This window comes from Myxine glutinosa, chromosome 2 (genome assembly GCF_964187855.1).
Source record: "Myxine glutinosa chromosome 2, kmMyxGlut1.1, whole genome shotgun sequence".
Lineage (NCBI taxonomy): Eukaryota > Metazoa > Chordata > Myxini > Myxiniformes > Myxinidae > Myxine > Myxine glutinosa.
The window spans coordinates 172697769-172717086 of NC_136262.1; the positions used below are offsets into that span (position 1 = coordinate 172697769).

The window sequence follows — 19318 nt, forward strand, 5'->3', positions numbered from 1 at the left end:
GTTTGTGAACAAAATATCTCAAAAAGTTGTAGACGGATTCCGACGAAATTTGGCAGAGATGTAGCGTATGTGACAAGGATGAAATGATTAGATTTTGGTGAAGATCCGGCTGCTATAATTTTGGAAGTGATTCTTCACCATTGGGAGATAGGGCCAAAAACGACACATAGCAGGATATCTGAAAAAGTTATGGACGGATTTGGACGAAACTTGGTGCATCGGTTGGGTGTCTGACACGGACGATTCGATTCGATTTTGGTGAAGATCTGAATATGGATTCGGATATGGAAATTATTTAATTTTTAAGTGATTCTTCACCATTGAGTGATATGGCCAACCAGGCCTAATTCATTCAAATGCTCTCTACTGAGTGCCGTTCTACTTTTCTGTGCAGTCAACATGCTCGATGATAAAACCCTTCGGGCTGACACTGGATCAACACTGCAGTGCGAAGTGATCTAATAATTAAAATAAAGGCAGTACAAAGATTTCTGTGATACCACTGAGTTATTGTGTTTTGCCTGTTTAAACTTCAAGCTTTTTACATTATCTAAACAGTTGCAAGTTGTGCTGTACCTCATGCTCTGCCCACACCTACAGGAGTACCGATCCGAGTATTTCTTGCTCTCGGCAATCCGAAACTACAGCTTGGTATGGTTTGGAGTGTGGAAATACCAGCATCAACGGGTATGTGTCATGGACTCCAAGGCAACTGGAATTTACAACATATTCCTATCCAATATCCTCATGTGCTTCATTTCGTGCTCCTTCTTGGACAAGAGCAAAAAAGGCAGTTTTTGCAAAACAGACAAAGGCCCACTGTTTTGACTTGTGAAGGGTGGGGAGGAAGTGTGGGGGGGGGGGGGGGGGGGCACAGTTCCTCCACCCCTTCTGTAAAATTGCTAAATTAACCGCTCACACTTTTAATGAAATTGCTGCAGTGCGGCAGTGCCCTCTACCTCCCATCCTCTCCCTCCCACACCACAACTTATATAGCAAGTCAATAACCAATGCAGCCAATAATTCCATCTATCGTGGATCACCCAAGGGGAAACTGTCAAAGAGAAGAAAAAAATCACAGCAAATGACAGGAAATAAAACAAATACTGCACTGGAAACGGTTTCAAACAACAACTTTCTTCCACAATTACATTCCGTCTTTAATAAGCAGTTTAATATTCCAAAGCACGATGAATTATTAAGATTCCAAAAATGAGCGGAGTAGGAATGGAGAGATGCCTCCCCACCCCCTGGTTGTTATTTGTTTGCCAAGATCGGACATCAGTCTGAAATATAATTACACAGAATATATACAATTTTAATGAGATGCAATTACATTAAGTATGAGAGACAGAACTCCATACATTAGACAGAGAATGTATAAGGAGATTATAAAACCAGCATGTAAGTTATAAAGTAAGTAGGCCTCCTGAGCTGCCACCTTGCAGGCTTTCCCAAATCTTCCTTGTGCTTCAGAAAATGCAGTTTAACCTTCCAAGGACTTGTAATTCAGATATTCTGCTACTTTGTTCTAATGAGGGCCTTGCTCTCAAGCAGTATAGCATGGGTCAGTTGTTTTGCCAACTTTCACAAACACAGAGTATCGTGTACCGCTGATGTCAACAAACCTGGAATTGGAGCTTTCAGTTTGAGGATATGATTGAACCATTTCATTATTCTACCACACACTTTGTGCTATTTTCCTTCATGGTATAAGTTTCATTGTGTCCGCAAAGATGCTTCACAAATGAATGAATATTCAACTTAAAATACTGTACCCGGCCTCTTGGGTGCTATTATGGTTGTATATATTACAGGATCATTGTAATTGCGTTGGTGGACATTAAAGTATGTGAATAAGGAAAAAAACTAGACATAATTCGACGAAGCGACATCGACTGGTTTATGCCTCCACCCACAATAAGTCTTTCCTTACTCTAACTTTGACCTAAAACCTCAAGGCCATTTGACCCCAATATATGTATCATGATACATGTACTTCATTTAGTTCAAAACCCACAGCCAATTGCATCACATCAACAGGAGTTTTAATGTGACCTCTGACCCTTGACCTTTTAGTAACAAATAACCTATCATGGATTAACGATGATTTATACACAATGACAAATATATTTATACACAAGGCACTAATGATGATTTATACATACTTGTACCAAGTTTGATCAAAATCCCTTCAGCTGTTCTCAAGTATCACATTTTCATCTGACATGACCTCTGACCTTTGAATTCTTGATACCGAAATCAGTTCATCTTTGCATCATAATATGGACAGAGTGGCCACAAAGTCCCTATGCATAAGTGTGTCCTCTGTTACTTATTTGTTTTCCAGCCACAACTTCAGCATGACGGACACCAGTGAGTACACTGTAGAAGAGAGACTGATTACATGTGTTTGGGTTCACGACCGACCGTGCGCGAGGAGGAGCAACTTTTGAAGACAAAAGAACAAGATTTTGGCAGAGATTCGATAAGCCAGCTCCTATGCGCATCATGATGCAGGCATGGAAGAAGAAGGCTTTTTCAACAGGGAATGTCCTTGATTTGACTTGATTTAAGAGCAAGGCTCTTCTGCAGCGATTCCCCACCATTAAATCAAGACGAAGAGTATTTTTTTTCCGGATGAGTGCGCTATTTACCTCAGCAATCGATCCAGGAGTGTTTATTTTTGGTGCAAAGAAAATCCTCATTTTTATGAGGAAATTGAGCAGCATCCTCCTCATGTCATGATGTGGGCAGCAATTTCAGAAGATCACTTGATAGGGCCATATTTTTTCGATACAAGTGTCAATCACACTGCTTATTTGAACATGTTTCAGACGTGGTTTGTTCCATAACTGTGTGAGAGGGGTCGACTTTAGACGTGGTTTGTTCCACAACTACGTGAGAGAGGTCGACACAACAGCTATCCTGCAATAAGATGGTGCACCAGCACATTAAGCTCTCGCAGTTAGAGAATATCTCGACGACGAATACAGTGGATGATGGATTGGACATGGATCTGAGATAGTGTGGCCTCCCCAAAGTCTGGACTTTACAACATGTGACAACTCGCTTTAGGGCATTGTGAAAGAGGAAATTTCTCATCTCCGCCTTACAGCAGTCAGGGGCTTTTCTTTTATGACCTTTCTTTTTATTATGGCATTTCTTTTCATATGTTTTTTCTTTTCTTTAAAATCCTTTTATGACCTCCAACTCTCAACATGGAAGATGTCCAGAAGAACATGGAGAAAAATTCAAATTTGTGCGGAGAAAAGACGGGAGCATACAGATAAATTCTAACGAAATTCTAACTGCGTGCATAGGGACTTTGTGGTCACTCGGTACTTATACCAACAAAATCCCATCACTGGTTCATCGGTTTGAATTTGATCCCTTCAGCTGTTCTTAAGTTATCGCGGTAATTAAAATCGACCATGGACGCACGGACAGATGGATGGACGGACAGACAACCCAAAAACACAATGCCACCGGCGTGGCGGAGGCATAAAAATCATTGTCCACCAAAGTTGTATTACTTCCGCCACCGAAGGTGGATGGAGGTAATGTTTTCACCCCTGTCTGTCTGTTTGATCCTTGCAAAATCGAAAAAGATTTTTCAAGTATTTTGGTCGGTTGCGTTTGTTATAACTTGGTAAAAAAAAATTTGGGACAAGTATGTTGATCACTCCGGTTTGTGTGTGTGTTTGTTTGTGTGTGTGTTTGTGTGTGTGTGTTTGTGTGTGTGTGTGTTTGTGTGTGTATTTGTGTGTGTATTTGTGTGTATTTGTGTGTGTATTTGTGTGTGTATTTGTGTGTGTATTGTGTATTTGTGTGTGTATTTGTGTGTGTGTTGCTTGGCAAAAACATTTTTTTTTGAGAGGTATGTTGATCACTGGTTTGTGCACTGGTTTGTGTGTTGGTTTGTGTTTTGTTTGTGTGTGTATTTGTGTGTGTGTGTTTGTGTGTGTGTTTGTGTGTGTGTGTTTGTGTGTGTGTGTGTGTTTGTGTGTGTTTGTGTGTGTTTGTTTGTCTGTCCGCTCACTTATACTTGCCTACAGGACACAATTTTAAACCGTTCTTCACGAAACGTTACCAAATGATAGAGTCCGTGGTCCGACAAAATCCTATATATATTTCAGGTCAAAAGGTCAACATAAGAAAAGGTCAACAACCATTTCAAATTTCTAAAAACCTCAATTTTCATTCAACTGACTTGAAATTTGAATAGGATTTTCATTTCAGTAAACTGAATTCAACCAACAACTATTTCTGAGATCAACGTAGGCCAAAAGGTCAACATAGGCCTAAGGTCAACAACCACTTTCAAATTTCTAAAATCCTCAATTTTCATCCGATTGACTGTAAATTTGAAAAGGATTTTCATAACAGGTCACTGAATTCAACCACCAATCATTTTTGAGGTCATCATAGGCCAACAACTTATTTTAGGGACTTCGCAAGTATCATGCTATGCATGATGTATTTCTTGTTTGCTTGTCTTTCTGTCTGTCTGTCTGCCTGTCACTCGCCTACAGGTCACAATTCTAAACCGATCGTCATGAAACTTCATGAAAGTTGTAGAGGTTGTCACAACTGAGAAGCCTATTGATTTTGAGGTCAAAGGTCATCTGGAGGTGGAATTTATAAAATGGCAATTTTTCATCTGATTGACTTGAAAATTGAACAGAATTTGTATATTGAGGCAATTGGAAAATCAACTATTTTTGAGGTCAAAGGTCAACTTAAGGTCATCACATTGACTTCAAAATTGAACAGCATTTGCACATTGAGTCACTAAATTGAAAAACCAACTATTGTTTCGGTCAAAAAGTCAAATGTCAACTCAAGGTCAAACTTCTAAAATCATCAATTTTCATCTGAAAAGCTTAAATTTTCATCCAATTGACTTGAAAATTTAACAGCATTTGCATAGTGCTTCACTGAATTGAAAAACGAACTATTTTTGAGGTCAAAAGGTCAAAGGTCAACTCCAAGTCAAACTTCTAAAATCATCAATTTTCGCTTTTCATCCTATTGACCCGAGCTTTGATCAAGATCGTCAATTTAAATCTTGATGAAATGGATCATAGGCAACCTTTTTGGGGGGAGAGGTGTGGATTTTGCAAGTATCGTACTCTGCATCTTGTTTGTTTGTTTGTTTGTTTGTGAACAATATATCTCAAAAAGTTGTGGATGGATTTGGACGAAATATGGCAGAGAGGTAGCGTGACAAGCACAAAATGATTCGATTTCGGTGAAGATCCGGATTCGGATCCGGCTAGTAGAATTTTTTAAAGTTATTCTTCATCTTTGGAAGATATAGCCAAAAACGATATACAGAAGGATATCTCAAAAGGTTATGGACGGATTTCGACGAAACTTGGTGGAGAGGTTGGGTGTGTGACGAGGAAGAATTGGTTCAATTTTGGTGAAGATCAGGATCCGGATCCGACTCGTATAATTTTCTAAGTGATTCTTCACCATTGAGTGATAGGGCTAAAACCGACATGCAGCAGGATATCTCAAAAAGTTATGGCCGGATTTGGACGAAACTTGGTGACAAGGTTGTTTGTGTGACAAGGAAGGACTAGTCGATTCAATTTTGATGAAGATCTGAATATGGATTCGGACACAATAATTATTTAATTTTTAAGTGATTCTTCACCATTTATTGATGTGACTGAATTATTTAATTATAACATTAACAATACACAGCACGATATCTCAAAAAGTTATGGACGGATTTGGATGAAACCTGGTGGACCAGTTGGGGGTGTGACAAGGCCGAATCGGATTTTGGCTCAGGTCCGAATCCAGATCCAGCCTATGAGTGGGATCCAAAACAAACTGTTCAGCCTGGCGGAGGTATGCGCTCTACTGAGTGCCTTTTTCGTTTTAACAAGCGTTACGCCAAGGTCCCCCGTCGGTGAAGTGATGTGAGTTGACAAAGTGGAAGATGCAAGGCGGCCATCTTGGATTTTGACGTGGCGACCCAATTTTCAATAGCGTTCTTCCTTATGCGTAGATACACACCAGATTAGAAGTTGGTACTTCGCTTATTTTTCAAGATATTCCTCTCACAAGGTTCAGACATATATATATATGTATATGTATATGGTGGCGGCCATCTTGGATTTTGATGTGGCGACCCAATTTTCAATAGCGTTCTTCCTTATCCCTAGATACACCCACACACCAGATTAGAAGTTAGTAGTTCGTTTATTTTTCAAGATATTTCGCTCACAAGGTTCAGACATATATATATGGTGGCGGCCATCTTGGATTTTGATGTGGCGACCCAATTTTCAATAGCGTTCTTCCTTATGCCTAGATACACCCACACACCAGATTAGAAGTTGGTACTTCGCTTATTTTTCAAGATATTCCTCTCACAAGGTTCAGACATACATGGCGTCACACGTACATGGCGGCGGCCATCTTGGATTTTGACGTGGGTTGCACCCACACACCAAATTAGAATTCGGTCCTTCGCTTACGCATGCACGCATGCGCACATGCACGGACGCACGCACACCCGCATGCATGGACGCACGCACACACGGACGGAGGGGAAAACCATAGTCCCCCTTTCGCTCTGCGGTGCGACGGGGGACAACAAAGAGGATACATTATGTGTGTTGTGTATGCGTGTGTATGCATGTATTGTATCCACATATATGATAGCCTAGAGGTACGCACACTTGCCTCAAAGCTGTGTAACCTGGATTGGAATTGCGACCCAGTTGTAAATTTTCATCCCAGTGTTTCACAGGTATGGTGATTCATCAGTGCATGTGCCATCCCTAGGATGGACATTAAACTGGGTATCCCATCAACCAGCATTAGTTGGTGGGCGTTATAGATCCCACGGTATCCTTCTTGAAAAGTAGGCAAGGTATTGCAGGCACCTTGCCAAAATTACCAATTCCTGCTGGGAATGAAACGGCAAAACACCCAGCATAACCCTTGCCAAGAAACTGCTGCGGGAGTACCAACACTGTAACAAGGTAAAGTACATCAGAATCAGGTGTATATATTATCACTCAGACGTGTTCCTCTGCCTGCCCTTCTGATGTCCTCACCTACTTCATTATAAATAAATGGGACATGGGATTTTGTGTGCCTTTTCCTGGCGATTGGTGTTCAAGCATCGGGATGGATTTAAACCAGCCCCCTGCTGCTCATTACCCATCATAAGCCCCTCTCCTACCCACCTCCCCCCAATGGCTTTCCGTGACACACACATCATTTCCTGGATCATGGGCTGTTGTGAAAGACATCACCCTGATCAAAGAGCTGCTGGTGGTTTGGGCCAATGAAAACAAGCTGGACTCATCGATGAGAAATGAGAAATTTTCCAGTCAAATTGCAGTTGGAGCTGGGAAGAAAAGGCATAACTGAACAGCTCAGGAGTGCTGGGTCAAGAAACAGTGCATGTGAAACATGTGAAAGAATACCCTATGGAAAATCCTCTATCTTTTTGCTGATGACTCCACCCTCTGCCACTCCCTGCCTCTCAACCCTCAGATCGGCAGGCAGCAGCCTCTTCACTCTCTGCAGACCTGGATAAAATTACAAGCTGGTCAAACACGTGGAACATGCCTTTCAATCCTGACAACACTCACTTTTTTCTCCAAAAAGACCATCTGGAAACCCTCCCATTCCGTCAGGTGGCTTAGTGCTATATTTAAAGATTACCGTTACCGGGCGGATAAAAGCACAATCTTTGGCATGATGCTCTCTTAGGGCCTATTAATTAATGTTAGCCTAGGAGCCCTCCGGAGTTTAAAAAAAAATTCATGTAAAACACCAATATTCAAGATGGAAGACATCGATGACAAAACATAGCTTTTCTCGAGTCCTGGTAGTCATAAGAAGAACAGATTGGTTGCAAAATGTTGGTTTTTTAGGAGAAGACCAGTCATAAGAAGACCTTTTTGACTTCCAAGGTTGAAGAGTTCAACTGGCCACCAGCCAAAGCTGTATATGTCACATCAGGGCAAGCTGTGGCATCCACCGGTTCCAGCGTCCCCATGCAAAACTGTAATCATGAGGATGCGGACATCAGGGTTGTGGTTCACGTATTGCACAGATGTTGTAGTCATCCTTGCAGGCACATTCCATGATCTGATTGCGACAACTTTTGGCCGGCATCTGGGTGGCCTTTGGCATGGGTTCTATGTGTTCCACAATCACGAGCATTACCTGTGTTCTATGCATTTTCAGGTTGCGATCCATCCTCCGCATCCTCAAACCTCTGCATCCGCATCCTCAACCTCTGCCTTCAACGGCAAGGGCAAGAAGTCGGTTTGGAAAGCCTGGCAGGTCGCCGAAGACGTCACAGAGACATTTGTGTATCTGGCCGGTCATCCCTTCCAGCTGCTGGATTTCGACAATGAACCTTTGCAGAAGCTCGTTGTGATTGTGAGGATAACTGATTGTTACCCTGTATGACAAAACCAGTCCTTTGAGCTCTGTCAACGAGACAAGAAGGGAACTCTTCTGCCAGAAGAATCGAGCAATGGACAAACTGCCACCCACCAAGGATGAGCTACTTCAACATGTCCGACGCGCAGTGTATCAAGCAGGAAACTGGACGACCAGCACACAAACACAGCTAGTGGTTCCTTCTCCACAGGATTTTGCCAGGACCAAGGTATCACAGTCATGGATACCAATTTGGGTGACAATTCCAGAGGTTTCCAGACCGTGCAGGGAGCTGATCAAATGCTCCTGCAAAGGAGACTGCTCTAAGATCAAATGTGGCAAAGCAAATCTGGACTGCTCCCCACTTTGCAAGTGCAAATGTACTTCATAGAGCATTGCAAGCTGTGTGTTACTGCAAGAGACATCACAGGACAATGCCACATACTTTGTAAGAAACTGTGACTTATTATAAACAAATTGCATTCCAACTCAACTCCATGAAATGGCCTACAATTGTCTCCGTAGTGTGAGAGAGTAAGGGAAATTGAGAACTACTTGGAGACCTATGAATATAGCATAGTGATGTTATTTGCTTGAAAATTGAGTTTTGTCTGTACAATTCAAATTACTGTAGTTATTCTAATAAATGCCTTGGACTTCTTAATATCGTCTTGACTAGCACAAGGCCAGTTACTGAAATACATGATTCACTATTATTCACATGATTGGGTGATAATATTTCCCTTCCAGGAGAGGGTGGATGTTTATTTGAAATTTGCCATTTATTGGAATAATAACGGTCTTTATAATATTTTACAATGTATTGGTAATATTATAATGTCCACAATAACATTCAACTACCTCAAAATCCCAAATTTGTCAACCACCCTGGGTTTCTTATGACTACCAGGACTCGAGAAAAGCTATTTTTGTCATCGATGTTGGCCATCTTGAATTTTGGTGTTTTACATGAAAAAATTTTAAAACTCCTGAGGGCTCCTAGGCTAACATTAATTAATAGGCCTGCAGGGAGCCTCATGCCAAATATTGTGCTTCTATCTGCCCGGTAACAGATAGAAGCACGATAATACTTGTGTAATATCCCTGGTGTTGGCTTAGCAGTTAGGGTGCCGGCTTAGGATCCCAGGATCCTGGGTTCGAATCCCGGTCTATCGCTAAATTAACACCAGGGGGGTTGACTCAGCCCGTCATCCTTCCGAGGTCGGCAAATTGAGTACCAGCTTGCTGGGATGAATTATTCCGGTGTGTACCCCGGTTTAGAATAGGTACACCGTATCCCTGCGCATCGAAGAGCGTGACCAAAGGTTGGCGTCAGGAAGGGTTCCGGCCATAAAAACATTGCCTCAAACAGGGAACCATGATTGTCATGGGGCCCGCAAGGCTAACCCCCGCTGTAGCGGGGAAAAATGGCCTTAAAACGATCATTCATTCATTCATATCTGCCCGGTAACGGTAATTTCACTAAGCCACCAGACTAATTAAACTTTCTCAACAAACCACTTGAAGAAGTATCGTCACTCAAGCTTTTGGGTCTCACAACCTGCCATAATCTTTCCTGTGAAAACCACATTTCCAAGATGGCCTCCAAAGCCATTCGCCAACTGGGCATCCTCCGTCATGTGAAGTCCTTCCTTGGCACACCTGAGCTCCTCACCACATACAAGGCTTTCATCCGCAACTTGATGGAGTACTGCTCTCCCCTCTGGGCTGGTGATCCTGCCTCACACCTAGCTCGGCTTCACGCTGTAGAATCCAAGGCTTTTAGAATCATTGGTATCTCCTGCAATGAAGCCGATTCTGAGGGCCTTTCACTCTCTCACCGCAGTCAGGTTTGTGGTCTTTCTATCTCTACCGACTCCTCACTGGCATTGCACCCCCAGCTCTGTCTGTGCTGTCCCCCAAATATTCCTGCAGGATGCACAAGACCTGCCAGTAACCCTCTTCTGGTGAAACTATCAGAATAAAGACTCAATGCTCACCTTCACTCTTTCATTCCTTTTTTTTCCTGCCTCTGCAACAAACTCCCACTCTCTCTTAAATCACACTGCTCCCTCCAGGTCTTCAAAAAACAGTTGTTCAGTGAACAATGTTCACTACCATCTCATATTTCCCCCCATCCAAAATCTTGGTCTTTTCTACCCCCGTTAATCCACCCGAAATCTACCTCCCTCAAATTCCGTTTTCTTTCATGAAAGTCCCTGCAGTGTCCATGTTTATCCCATGCAACCTGCTCCAGCCCTTTCTCTTCCACAGATCTCCTGATGTCCCTGTTCCCCACTGTTGTTGCGCTTCCTTCCCACCCCCCTCCCTTTATTATATGTTCTTTGTGTTTGCTCTCATACGAGCCTTGACAAGGTATTGTCCTGTGACTGCTCTCAGTTAAGACCGAGAGTAAGCCACGGATGGAAACGAGCGTTAATGAAGGCATTCAAATTGATGGCGGATGATACGCGAGGAGGAAGAAGAATACCGAGTTACCTGGACGGCCTTGATGATGTCTCCACTCTTCGAAAAGTAACTCAAACGAACCGGATTTTATGTGCAAAAATAAACAGGTTTATTTTACGGACCCGAGAACAATGAAATGCGCCGGTTAAATTAATGTCCTAAAATGGAGCGCTCCCACACCAGACGTATCACACGGACGAAGGGAAAATACAATGGAAAGGAATGGGTGTGTAAGTTATCGTGCACTCAGCTCAATTGGCACCTTGGCAGCGATCGTCCATTCCGAGCGCGCACTCCAGACGTGGCTCCGATGTTGGCGCGAAGTAGGCCTCAATCTGCCTCGTTCGCACGCTGCTAGGCCCCACCAGGCGTCCCGCTCACCCCAGCCTTGTGGTGTTCCAGCGGCAAGCCGCCCTCGTCCACGCGCAATCGCTCGCGATGTCCGGAACCAAGAGGAGAGAGTCCATGGTGGAGGAAGGCATAAGGCACAATCGAGAGAGAAGGGAAGAGAGTCCAAGGCGAGGAGAAATACGTCCGGGCGCGAAGGAAACCAGAACGAGAGGGAATCCAAAACGAGAAGGGCCAAAATGCCAGCCAGCCCTGCTTGATGTCATCGGTCCTCCCTTCCAATCAGTCCGTCGCCTATCGGTTCTTTCCACGTCAGTCCCTCACCACTGGCCGAGCGCTTCGCGCTCTCCTCCTCATGCCATCGGTCGGTGGCCAATCAGTTCATCGCTTCTTCCTGCCAATCAGCGGGTTGCTCTTTGCTCTGCCCCTGGCCAACCACAAGTCCTTCCTTACTCTGGCCTTCCCATTGGTCCACACCTGGCCCAATAGTGTGATCTCCCCATCAACCAATCCATTGCGAGGTGGTATGGGCTCAGCCGGCCTGAACAATGAGTGTTGCTATGCCAGTTGGTGATGTAGCTGGCTGCGGTTCTATCGGCAGCGCCCTAAACTGGCTTGCGGTGAGTTTAATTGTGGGTGGGGGGATGGGGGGGGGAAATTTAAGTATTGGGTGTGGTGTAACTAATGGGCCTGTCTAGTGTCTGTGTGTTGCCATATGGAAGAAGGATAGATCACATTGGGTAAGACTTACAAGGGATAATTTACCCTTATGCCCTAATGTAGTTAACAAGCCCTGCCCCCTTGTGATGGGGACGAATATACACTTAATCCGACATTCGGGCTAAACAGGTCCCTGCTCATGTACATCGAGATGGTTCTTCTTCTTCTTCACGAAAGTCGGAGCATGATACCTACACAGATCTACCTGATCTATACATCGCTCTACCCAAAATTCATAACAGTATGCAAAAGGAAATACACAAAGTGAAACAGCTCCCAAAATTAGAACAAATATTTAAACATTTGGACCCCATTTTAGGAAATCGACAAAGCTGTAATGCAAGTTGTTCATTCAGCCATTTCGATTACTCACAAATGATTGGGTAATTTTTTACATGCTAGTGAATGCACAATTATGTTGGCTTTGTCTGGCTGTAAGATTGCACAAGATTGCAGCACTCACAATTGCAGGATCCATCATCCACAATATTGCAGGACTCATAAGGTACAAATGCTCAGGACATTCACGATTCATGGTGTTATCAAGGGTGTTATTGAGGTAGGTATCAGAATCCACAATGAAAGGAGAACAGATCATTTTACCCATGAAATAAAAAAAATAAACAGGACATCTGCAGTGCATGCTCACCAACGCTGTTCAGCCGTGTCACAAATTCTCGAAGCACATCCTCATCGCGCAAGTAGTCACTCGGAACTTCAGGAAGTAGCGTGCTCAGCTCTCCATTGAGCTCTGGCTTCCAGCCCAGTCGCCACACCTCAAATGACCACATATTGCAAGTAAGTCATCAGTATGTGCATGCATTTCAAAATGGCTGTTGAACAGCCCAAATTAATTGATATTACTCCACGACCTCATTTTGCATCCACGTATTAGCATCTGAGAGCTGCAAAGTACAGAACCAATATATAATTTCCAAGAAAAAAGAGCATCAAGAGCAAAGTGGGTTAATGGGCACAATTTGGCAGTCGCTTATTCAACTACAATATAAATTATTGGATACATTCAAAATACAGGTGTTATGCAGACTTGGCATTTAATATGGAATCTTTTTTTTGTGGGGGTGAACTTACTTTTCAAGATGTCTTAGAACCAAAACTTCATTGGAATTATGTTGAAATTATTCTACATTTTGTTAATGTGACCTTTAAAAGAAACAAAAACCACATTTGACATTTCAAAACAAATAAATTGATCCTTGAAAGTGATGTAAACTGATATCGAACTCAATTCGTGGACAGTACTGTGTTAAACTTCTGTACGTTTTCCAGAAGTATCTCTCTATTTTGCACATTAGCCAAATTTTTTTTTAACAAAAACAAAAGTTAAATTACGACTGGGATTACGGACAGTAAAATTACAGTTCAGTACTTCGTGTAACCCCCACGAGCATTCAGGAGAGCACGTACACGTTGAGGCATGCTGTTCACGAGATTTGCCAAGGTTTGGACAGGAATCGCTTGCCATGCAGTGACAATAGCCTGCTGCAATTCACACACAGCGGTCGGGTGCTGGTCCAAGTGGTCGATTTGACGCGTTAATTCTGCCCACAAGTTCTCTATCGGATTCATATTCGGGGACATGGCAGGCCACTCCATATGCTCTACACCACGGTCAGCAAGAAAGTGTTGCATCATGCGAGCACGATGAGGCCGTGCATTGTCATCTTGGAAGACAAAGTTTACTCGAAAGGCTGCACGAGCAAATGGAAGCAATGTTTCTTCCAGAATGGCCCTGTACTTGAACTGGTTCAGGTTTCCATTCAGACAACCAGGTCAGTTTTGCCCACTGCATGAAAAGCAGCCCAAACGGTCACGCCACCACCTCCAGCTTGGACTCTGGCACTATACAATCTTCGTTGTGGGCTTCATGCACTCGGACGTGGCCATCTTGACGATAGACCAGAAATCTAGACTCGTCACTGAAGGTCACGTGATTCCAGTGTCCTGGCTGCCATTGACGGTGCTCTCTGGCCCATTGCAATCGGCGCTGGCTGTGTTGTCTGGTCAGGCGTGGCTTTCTCAGGGGACGCCTGGCACGATAGCCTGCCTGAACCAGTCGTTGGTTGACTAGCCTTCTGGATACAGGCACATTTGTCAGTTGATGCCACTCAGCCCTAAGCCAATTAGCTGACTTGGTACGGCCATTGCAGACTAACCGGTGCAGCTGGCGATCATCCCTCCTTGTGGTTCTGTGGGGACGTCCTGGCCTTGGTATTGGAGTAGGGACATGCCTCTGAGCATTTCGTTTCAGGATCTTTGACACCTGACCTTGAGTGATGCCATACTGCCGAGCAATAGCATGCTGTTTCATGCCAGAATTTCGTAAAGCCACCACTCCATGACAAACAGCATTGTCAAGTTGACGGACCATCTCCAGAGGAAGCGGCAATAACTTTTGTAGACGTGCAGCAGTTGTTTTCCACTAATACAGAACGCAACAACCCTTGTATACCCGATTGTGAAGCCAATCGTCAAATGTACCTGTCCTTACATTTTGTCATGCCACCTGTGATATAATACTGTTATTGACTTCTTGCTGCGAAAGACATTCAGTGACATGGTTCTTTCAACAAAGACATCACCGAAGGGTAAAAAAAACTCACCAGATTGATATACTGAGTTCAGAAAGTAAACCCAAGTCAAGAAAAAAAAAAATTCCATATTAAATGCCAAGTCTGTATATGTCTGAACCTTGTGAGCGGAATATCTTGAAAAATAAACGAACTACTAACTTCTAATCTGGTGTGTGGGTGTATCTACGCATAAGGAAGAACGCTATTGAAAATTGGGTCGCCAAGTCAAAATTCAAGATGGCCGTCTTGCGTCTTCCACTTTGTCAACTCACATCACTTCACCGACGGGGGACCCTCGGCGTAACGCTTGTTTACTCTTGAAAAAGCTCAGTGGAGGCATTTGATTCACGTGGCTAACCATACCGTTGAGACATTTGTTCATTTAAAGGTTGGAGCAGTCAATATGGATTCATGTGACACATGCACGAGCACACACACGAATGTGGAGGCGAGGGAGGCAGCATGACTTGCCGGTCGTGCTGTCTCCCTCTCGCCTGGCATGGAGAGGACCAGGGGCTGTACCAAATACATCAGTTTCGAAGACAGTGAAGGCTGGCCCGAAAACGGCAGCTTTGAGGTAGGTATCAGGTAGGTCGAGGTCGGTAGTTTTGAGGTAGTTATCAGGTAGGTAGAGGTAGGTACCTTTGAGGTAGGTAGTTCAGCTGGGGAATAAACAAACATTCCCCAGCTCTTGTGGGGTTGTTCGGGGGAGACTTGTGGCGCATGTCTTTCACAAACTGGCTGGCTAGGCTTGATGTTCGACGAAGTAGTCAGCACAGGAATTTGAAATTTGTTCATGGTGCCAGTGATGGCTCACTTTGAGATATTTATCGTCCACCACCAAATAATGCCGGCAGATGGGACACGCCCAGTTTAACATTCACCCAAGGGACGGCCTCTGACCTGTCTAGCTTGGATTCTAATCTCGACCCAGCTATAAACTGTCAACATGGTGTATCACAGGCAGAATGATTCCTCAATGTATGTGCCGTCCCTCCAATGGGCAATAAACTGGGTATCCAGTGTGCTGGCATTAGTTGGTGGATGTTAAAGATTCCACGGTGTCCTTCACACAGAGCAGGCGAACTATCGCTGGCACCCTGAACAAATTCCAAATTCCTTCCCTGACTTATTACTTGAACCTCAGAGGCTGGGCCAGCCGGTTCATGAAAGATTTGGGCCAAAATCTTACCCGAACAACTCTGCGAGGTGAGAAGAGTTGTGGCAGTGACAGGATAAAAAAAACAAAACCTTTTTTCTCAAAATATTTTTTTACATCTTTCTGCAGTGTGCAAGGCTCATGGACAAAATTGGACAAATATACACACAGGACAAGAATATGAGGAGCATCATTATCCCGCACAATTGATTATACAAGGACATTATCAGACAAATGACAAATTGACAAACCATTAGTATCCATGAAATGCAATGAAAAAGAAATTCTCACTTCAAAATAAAAGATAAATTATCGCCGACAAATTAAGAATAAATTATCACCTTCAAAGTTGATTTGCACACACGCTTAGAAATAAAAGAAACACCAGCACGAAAAATTAGCAAATTGAATATTTCATGTCGTGTCGGGAGGTGACTCAAGATGGCCCAGAAGCATGCAACTGACGGAAAATGAACATCTATTTCACCACTGCAGAGGGGGCAGATCACTTTATGATTACGGGAATATCTAAGGGGCAGAGGGGGCAGATCACTTTATGATTACCGGAATATCTAAGGGGCAGAGGGGGCAGATCACTTTATGATTACCGGAATATCTAAGGGGCAGAGGGGGCAGATCACTTTATGATTACCGGAATATCTAAGGGGCAGAGGGGGCAGATCACTTTATGATTACCGGAATATCTAAGGGGCAGAGGGGGGCAGATCACTTTATGATTACCGGAATATCTAAGGGGCAGAGGGGGCAGATCACTTTATGATTACCGGAATATCTAAGGGGCAGAGGGGGCAGATCACTTTATGATTACCGGAATATCTAAGGGGCAGAGGGGGCAGATCACTTTATGATTACCGGAATATCTAAGGGGCAGAGGGGGGCAGATCACTTTATGATTACCGGAATATCTAAGGGGCAGAGGGGGGCAGATCACTTTATGATTACCGGAATATCTAAGGGGCAGAGGGGGGCAGATCACTTTATGATTACCGGAATATCTAAGGGGCAGAGGGGGGCAGATCACTTTATGATTACCGGAATATCTAAGGGGCAGAGGGGGCAGATCACTTTATGATTACCGGAATATCAAAGGGGCAGAGGGGGGCAGATCACTTTATGATTACCGGAAAATCTAAGGGGCAGAGGAGGGCAGATCACTTTATGATTACCGGAATATCTAAGGGGCAGAGGGGGCAGATCACTTTATGATTACCGGAATATCTAAGGGGCAGAGGGGGCAGATCACTTTATGATTACCGGAATATCTAAGGGGCAGAGGGGGGCAGATCACTTTATGATTACCGGAATATCGAAGGGGCAGATCACTTTATGATTACCGGAATATCTAAGGGGCAGAGGGGGGCAGATCACTTCATGATTACCGGAATATCTAAGGGGCAGATCACTTTATGATTACCGGAATATCTAAGGGGCAGATCACTTTATGATTACTGGAATATCTAAGGGGCAGAGGGGGGGCAGATCACTTTATGATTATGGGATATCTAAGGGGCAGAGGGGGGCAGATCACTTCATGATTACCGGAATATCTAAGGGGCAGAGGGGGGCAGATCACTTTATGATTAAGGGATATCTAAGTGGCAGATCACTTTATGATTACGGGATATCTAAGGGGCAGATCACTTTATGATTACCGGAATATATAAGGGGCAGAGGGGGGCAGATCACTTTATGATTACCGGAATATCTAAGGGGCAGAGGGGGGCAGATCACTTCATGATTACCGGAATATCTAAGGGGCAGAGGAGGGCAGATCACTTTATGATTACCGGAATATCTAAGGGGCAGAGGAGGGCAGATCACTTCATGATTACCGGAATATCTAAGGGGCAGATCACTTTATGATTACCGGAATATCTAAGGGGCAGAGGGGGGCAGATCACTTTATGATTACGGGATATCTAAGGGGCAGAGGGGGGCAGATCACTTTATGATTACCGGAATATCTAAGGGGCAGATCACTTTATGATTACTGGAATATCTAAGGGGCAGAGGGGGGCAGATCACTTTATGATTACCGGAATATCTAAGGGGCAGAGGGGGGCAGATCACTTCATGATTACAGGATATCTAAGGGGCAGAGGGGGGCAGATCACTTTATGATTACGAGATATCTAAGGGGCAGATCACTTTATGATTACGGGATATCTAAGGGGCAGAGGAGGGCAGATCACTTTATGATGACCGGAATATCTAAGGGGCAGATCACTTTATGATCACCAGAATATATAGGGGGCAGAGGGGGGAAGATCACTTTATGATTACCGGAATATCTAAGGGGCAGAGGGGGGCAGATCACTTTATGATTACCGGAATATCTAAGGGGCAGATCACTTTATGATCACCAGAATATTTCGGGGGCAGAGGGGGGAAGATCACTTTATGATTACCGGAATATCTAAGGGGCAGAGGGGGGAAGATCACTTTATGATTACCGGAATATCTAAGGGGCAGAGGGGGGCAGATCACTTTATGATTAAGGGATATCTAAGTGGCAGATCACTTTATGATTACGGGATATCTAAGGGGCAGATCACTTTATGATTACCGGAATATCTAAGGGGCAGAGGGGGGCAGATCACTTTATGATTACCGGAATATCTAAGGGGCAGAGGGGGGCAGATCACTTCATGATTACCGGAATATCTAAGGGGCAGAGGGGGGCAGATCACTTTATGATTCCCGGAATATCTCAGGGGCAGAGGGGGGCAGATCACTTTATGATTACCGGAATATCTAAGGGGCAGAGGAGGGCAGATCACTTTATGATTCCCGGAATATCTAAGGGGCAGATCACTTTATGATTACTGGAATATCTAAGGGGCAGAGGGGGGCAGATCACTTTATGATTACCGGAATATCTAAGGGGCAGAGGGGGGCAGATCACTTCATGATTACAGGATATCTAAGGGGCAGAGGGGGGCAGATCACTTTATGATTACGAGATATCTAAGGGGCAGATCACTTTATGATTACGGGATATCCAAGGGGCAGAGGAGGGCAGATCACTTTATGATGAACGGAATATCTAAGGGGCAGATCACTTTATGATCACCAGAATATATAGGGGGCAGAGGGGGGAAGATCACTTTATGATTACCGGAATATCTAAGGGGCAGAGGGGGGCAGATCACTTTATGATTACCGGAATATCTAAGGGGCAGATCACTTTATGATTACTGGAATATCTAAGGGGCAGAGGGGGGCAGATCACTTTATGATTACCGGAATATCTAAGGGGCAGAGGGGGGCAGATCACTTCATGATTACAGGATATCTAAGAGGCAGAGGGGGGCAGTTCACTTCATGATTACCGGAATATCGAAGGGGCAGAGGGGGGCAGATCACTTTATGATTACGAGATATCTAAGGGGCAGATCACTTTATGATTACGGGATATCTAAGGGGCAGAGGAGGGCAGATCACTTTATGATGACCGGAATATCTAAGGGGCAGATCACTTTATGATCACCAGAATATATAGGGGGCAGAGGGGGGAAGATCACTTTATGATTACCGGAATATCTAAGGGGCAGAGGGGGGCAGATCACTTCATGATTAC

General features: G+C 44.1%; 1 protein-coding gene across 1 annotated transcript in view; it reads right to left on the bottom strand.

Annotated features, from left to right (window-relative positions):
• HTT (huntingtin) overlaps positions 1 to 19318 on the bottom strand; it is a 778980-nt gene that overhangs the window by 160174 nt on the left and 599488 nt on the right. Inside the window, exon 53 of the mRNA XM_078772674.1 lies at positions 12614 to 12740. Coding sequence (XP_078628800.1) covers positions 12614 to 12740 — 127 coding nt within the window. The remainder of the gene's footprint in view (positions 1 to 12613; positions 12741 to 19318) is intronic.